At 36.8% G+C, this 6,482-nt stretch overlaps 1 protein-coding gene across 2 annotated transcripts in view; it reads right to left on the bottom strand.

Annotated features, from left to right (window-relative positions):
• Positions 1-2,786: 2,786 nt before the first annotated feature.
• Positions 2,787-6,482, bottom strand: part of LOC103130315 (uncharacterized) — a 13,078-nt gene continuing 9,382 nt past the window's right edge. For both annotated transcript variants that reach the window (XM_007541677.1, XM_007541678.2), the window contains exons 5-6: positions 3,522-3,612; positions 2,787-3,407 (exon numbers count right to left, since the gene is read on the bottom strand). In XM_007541677.1, coding sequence (XP_007541739.1) covers positions 3,106-3,407; positions 3,522-3,612 — 393 coding nt within the window. In that variant the 3' untranslated portion in view covers positions 2,787-3,105. The remainder of the gene's footprint in view (positions 3,408-3,521; positions 3,613-6,482) is intronic.

Here is a 6,482-nt window from a genome sequence, read left to right as displayed (position 1 = left end):
GATCAGAGCTGGAGCTGCTGTTCTTCAGTCTGTTTCCAGCTTCACCATGTCGGTATTTTGCTATAAAGATGCTACGAGTCAGAGCCCAACATGCTGAAAATGTCCTTTTTTCTGAATGTGAAGGAAAAATATATTGTCTATTACCGTTTTGGATAATTTCTCTTTTATCCTTGGCTGTAGCCTGTGAACCAGGACGTCTCAGAAGTCATTGAGTTCTCCCAGTGTGACCAGCAGACTGAAGCCCTGCCTGTGGCCAGTGTTCCCAGTATAATAAATAAATGTTTTGTTCTTTCACTTTTTGTGTATTTTTAAATATCTCAATCTGAAGTATTATTGTATTAATGTAGCTTATGTAATGAAATAAAAATAATTTACTCTGTAGAATTATTTTCACTCTTTGCTGTCAATAGTAGAATGGACATACTGGAATAAATATTTTTTCTCTGGAAAAAAGTAAGAAAAATATGTAGTTTAATGTTTGACAATGACTGATTTATAAATGAAAAGTCTTTTCTCTATAATGTATAAAAAATAAATACAAGAAAATCATTTGTTTCTTGTCTTGAAACATTAAATGTACATTAAATTATGGAATCATGTAAATTATATGTTCTTTAATTAAACACTGTAAAAGTGTTTGTTCATCAATGTCAATATAAAAATGATTAGAATAATTTCTATCAAATAAAACATTGTGCTCTTTATTCAGAAATGCCCCAAAACAATTAAATAATCACATCAAAAGTTAGAAACTTTGTCTTTAGTCATTTCTTAGATTACCAAAAATATTTGTGTGTGTGAGAAAATGTGTCAGTGACAGGAATTAACTTAAAATACTTTGTAGAAGGGCACTTTGTGAAGTTCGGTCCTTTTACCTGTATTAGCTTACTGGCACATAAGCCACATTCAATATGGCGGACGATGTGAAGTATCTCAGCAATGGGCCGACCCGCTCCATGAGGCGTCTACGTATTTATGTCTGTGGCATATACCCCATTTGCCTGTGACTGCAGTGCGTGAGTCAGACTGTGTTTGACAGCAGGACCATAAGGTTTTTTAAGGACACATTTTTGGTTAATTAGTTAATTAACTGGAGGCTTAGCGATTAGTTTTTGTTAGCATAATTTTAAGGGCATAAAGGGCAGCTGGGAGAGAGGCTCTACTGCAGGAGGTTAGCTGCCAGTCTCCCCTCACCTCTAATGATGTCCACTTAAAGCAATCCCTCCTCCTGGATGAGCATGTTGTCACAGTGGACAGTTTATTGAATTGTTAATTTTACAGAAACCCCTGATACTGAGCATGTAGCTGCAGTGGAAAAGAAGACTACCACAACCTAGTTATGAAAATTTATCTTTAATAAATTTAACACTAAAAACAATTAAATAGACATCATGAAAAGAATTTACAAGCACCACAATTGGTTAAACCAGCTGTTAATGACTTTTTTACGCAGAGGAATCAGAAAACTAATTTTAAAGCCTTCGACATAGAATATTAAGAATAATTACAGCATCTAATAACAAATGTAATCAAACCTGATTGCCCCTGAGGCTAAATAAATAAGTGAATATAAAACCAGAACCCTTTATGAGACAACATAAAGAATAGATATAGGTTACATTTATAAATGAAAATCTCTAATGTGTATGTTAGGGTATGGCCTCCCAGCATCTCTGTCTCCTGTATAGGTCAAAGGTAGAGTAGGCCGGGGATGCCATTGGGAAAGGTTTACACTTGGCTGGCTCCTCTTCTTGTTGTTCAGGTTTCTTTCTGAACAGCTCAGAGGTGATGAAGAAGTTGAGGGAGGGACTCTCTGCTGACTTATAGTAGTGGGAAGGCAGTGGGGCCAATATTAGCTTGGCCTGCAGCACCTGGCTTAGCAACTCATCCTCCTGCACACTGACGCTCACCAGAGAGTTGAAGAGGTGTTGAGAGGGAGAGACATTCACCACTGCAGACAGCAAGAGAACCAAACATCTGAATTCTCAATCCTTTAGTTTCAGGCTTACCCAGGCAGCAAGAATGAGTACAATAGGGTCTCTGAGAAACCCTGTGTGTAAGTTACCTTCAATTGCTCTGGCATCAATCAAAGTCTTGGTCCTTCTTGATTTCAGCAGAGTCTGCTGAAGGGCTTTCTTGGAATTAAACTCCATCTCCTGCAGGACAAGGAACAGGCTCACATGATTATCTGTTCAGCCTTGAACTTCTAGCATATTTGAGAATCAGGACGGATGAAAACGTATGGCAAGAAACTACCAGGGCCCAATTTCAGAAAGCAGGATAAGTGAAAACCCTGAATAAAGGGATTATCAGTCGACGTCATGTTGTGTCAGCACCCATTATTGCATGTCGCCTTCAGAACCCAGGCAAGAATACATTATTTGGTAACACTTTACTTACCTTACGCATAAGACTGACATGACACNTTATGTCTGTGGCATATACCCCATTTGCCTGTGACTGCAGCGCGCGAGTCAGACTGTGTTTGACAGCAGGACCATAAGGTTTTTTAAGGACACATTTTTGGTTAATTAGTTAATTAACTGGAGGCTTAGCGATTAGTTTTTGTTAGCATAATTTTAAGGGCATAAAGGGCAGCTGGGAGAGAGGCTCTACTGCAGGAGGTTAGCTGCCAGTCTCCCCTCACCTCTAATGATGTCCACTTAAAGCAATCCCTCCTCCTGGATGAGCATGTAGTCACAGTGGACAGTTTATTGAATTGTTAATTTTACAGAAACCCCTGATACTGAGCATGTAGCTGCAGTGGAAAAGAAGACTACCAGAACCTAGTTATGAAAATGTATCTTTAGTAAATTTAACACTAAAAACAATTAAATAGACATCATGAAAAGAATTTACAAGCACCACAATTGGTTAAACCAGCTGTTAATGATGACTTTTTTACGCAGAGAAATCAGAAAACTAATTTTAAAGCCTTCGACATAGAATATTAAGAATAATTACAGCATCTAATAACAAATGTAATCAAACCTGATTGCCCCTGAGGCTAATTGCATAAGTGAATATAAAACCAGAACCCTTTATGAGACAACATAAAGAATAGATATAGGTTACATTTATAAATGAAAATTTCTAATGTGTATGTTAGGGTATGGCCTCCCAGCATCTCTGTCTCCTGTATAGGTCAAAGGTAGAGTAGGCCGGGGATGCCATTGGGAAAGGTTTACACTTGGCTGGCTCCTCTTCTTGTTGTTCAGGTTTCTTTCTGAACAGCTCAGAGGTGATGAAGAAGTTGAGGGAGGGACTCTCTGCTGACTTATAGTAGTGGGAAGGCAGTGGGGCCAATATTAGCTTGGCCTGCAGCACCTGGCTTAGCAACTCATCCTCCTGCACACTGACGCTCACCAGAGAGTTGAAGAGGTGTTGAGAGGGAGAGACATTCACCACTGCAGACAGCAAGAGAACCAAACATCTGAATTCTCAATCCTTTAGTTTCAGGCTTACCCAGGCAGCAAGAATGAGTACAATAGGGTCTCTGAGAAACCCTGTGTGTAAGTTACCTTCAATTGCTCTGGCATCAATCAAAGTCTTGGTCCTTCTTGATTTCAGCAGAGTCTGCTGAAGGGCTTTCTTGGAATTAAACTCCATCTCCTGCAGGACAAGGAACAGGCTCACATGATTATCTGTTCAGCCTTGAACTTCTAGCATATTTGAGAATCAGGACGGATGAAAACGTATGGCAAGAAACTACCAGGGCCCAATTTCAGAAAGCAGGATAAGTGAAAACCCTGAATAAAGGGATTATCAGTCGACGTCATGTTGTGTCAGCACCCATTATTGCATGTCGCCTTCAGAACCCAGGCAAGAATACATTATTTGGCAACACTTTACTTACCTTACGCATAAGACTGACATGACACTATCATAAATATGACATAACACCTGTCATGAACATGAAAAAGTCTTTGTCTATATTTATGGCTGTTGTTAACTGTCATTTGATAAATAAAGACACTTTTAATGCCAAGTTGTCACTATTTAAAATGTCTGTGTTATGACACTTTGACATTAAACTAAACAAAATGTCTTTATTATGACAACTCATCTTTAATCATTCCAAAAATTATCTTTGTTATGACAAGGTTACATAAAGATATGTTATGTCATATCTTTATTACGTAACCTAGTTATGACAAGTTGACTTGTCAAATTGTCATAACGAGACAAAGTCCTTGTTATGGCAACTTGACACTAAACAAGAATCATCATCTGTCATAAATATGTCATTACAGTTATTAAAATGTACAATGTTATAGATATTTATGTATCACTACACAAAGATACAAATCGTCATTTGTTATTAGTCTTAACTGTAACAATCATGAGACCATCGTAATTATGTCATTAATGTTTTATCTTACACATTGGACTAGTTACAGACCTCATTAAGCATTATTACACTGTCAAATGCTATAAGACCAGTCATTAATATTAACTCTTACCTCAAGTAAAATGAAACAAGTAGCACTAGTTATAAAGATGTCATTAAGAGTTACTACACAGTGAAATGCCATAATAACAGGAATTAACTTTTACCTCAAGTAAAGTGAAACCAGTAGGACCAGTTATAACAATGTCATTAAGTGCTATGTAAAGTTGACATTGTTTAAAATGTTTTTATGTCAACTTGACAATAACCAAGACAAAAATGTCTAAGTAGTGCATAATGCCATCTCTACCTGTGAGAGGCAGCAGTGCACCAACAGACGTGCAGTGTGTTAGTGAAGAAAAAGTTTTCCATCATGTTGGCTTATCTAGCACAAGTTCTAATGGCCAGACGTCCTGTTTAAAAAGAAGTTGAAGTATGTCACCTACTCCATATTAGATATGCGTCTTATTAACTTTAAATTTTCTTTGAGAAAAAAACACTGACTATGTATCTCTTTCTTTGTAAAGTTAGCTATGAGCAATTCAAGCTAATGCTACCTTGCTGTACATTAATGTAGCTAAAGTTTTTTCTCTCCAATTTTAATTAGCAAATTAAAAGCTACTATATTAGTCAAAGTTACCCTTTATGTGTTTTATTTAGCAACTGAGAAGGATTTCGCTGCAGAAAACAGAAAGGGGCGGTGACAGACCACTGTCATTCTCATACCTTATTTGGAAATGGAACCATTACACTCCGGAAGTGAAGGGGGCGCTATTTCCTTTATTATCTGCGGCCTTCCGTTTTTATTTCCTTTTTAAATCTGATATATTTTCACCTTTAGGAAGGAGTTTCACTCTCAGAATGTATTTGAACTTCTCTCTTTTATTTACTGCAGCGCAGCTCACAGTTTTTAACAAATTCTGTAGCTTTCGGTGTACTTCTAAATCTGCTCCTTAATCGCATCTTTTCGGGCCTGCTACTGCCTCTAGTGGCGTGGGGGTGGTAACACAACTAATATAGTTGCATTACTAAATCACAATACCCCAACGTCTTTATTATTTACTATTAATTTCGGCATTACTGGCAAAAGATAAAAGATCATTTATCTGTGGCCAGTAAAAGATAAATGATAAATTATCTTATAAAACATATTTTTTCATTTTCTTAAGAATGTAGAGTTAATTAAATAACTATTTTATTCATTATAAATAACATATATCCATCAATCATAGAAGGAACAAAGGAAATAAGGAAACCTGAAAAACAACATGATCAACTATAATAAAAAATACCATTGGCAATGTATACGTAAGAAATTTAATTAAGCAAAAGTCAATAAACAAATAAATTGGGTACAGCAGAATAACAACCCAGGTTGTTACAAGCAGGGTTGTTAAGCAGATATAACAGTGGTCCCCAAACTACGGCCCACGGGCCGGATTCGGCCTGCCTCCACATTTGGTCCGGCCCCGTGAACAATACCTGAGAGCATTTAGATTTTTTTTCATAAATAGTGTTATTTCCTGGATTTTTTTCTGTGAAGAACCCAGAGAGGGTTATTTGATTGTGTTTTCTAGAAAACAATACATTTTTACATTTAGGCACTTCTGCAATCGTCACATTTTTTCTGTTACAAACTGACTCCGGCCCCCCACCAGAGAAGGGAAAAGTTATGTGGCCCTCATAGGAAAAAGTTTGGGGACCCCTGAGCTACAAAGTTAATCATGGTGAAAGCCTTGTCATAAATTCAAACTTGGTGAATCTCTTCAAGACATTCTCATTGTTTTTATAGTGAGTCTTACATATAGGAAAAAATAAGATGAAATTATTTAATCTATCAAGATGGACATTTTCCTTCAACTAATATGATAAATCATATTCATAGAATCACATTATCAACAATTTGTGAATAGAGCAAAACGCTATAAGGTAAATGTTATCATTAGTTTGGTTAAGAATAATTATTGCACTTTCAATAAATAACTTCTAATAGATGTTTTTGTTGCCAGAGGAACACAGTAACACCTTCATGAGCTCAGAGGTTCAAACTGATAAATAATGAGGATGGATGCGCCCTGCTAAAATATTTCTT

The sequence above is a fragment of the Poecilia formosa genome, unplaced genomic scaffold, assembly GCF_000485575.1.
Source record: "Poecilia formosa unplaced genomic scaffold, Poecilia_formosa-5.1.2 Scaffold623, whole genome shotgun sequence".
Lineage (NCBI taxonomy): Eukaryota > Metazoa > Chordata > Actinopteri > Cyprinodontiformes > Poeciliidae > Poecilia > Poecilia formosa.
The sequence above is the reverse complement of the archived record's forward strand: the minus strand, read 5'-3'. Positions and strand labels throughout refer to the sequence as shown.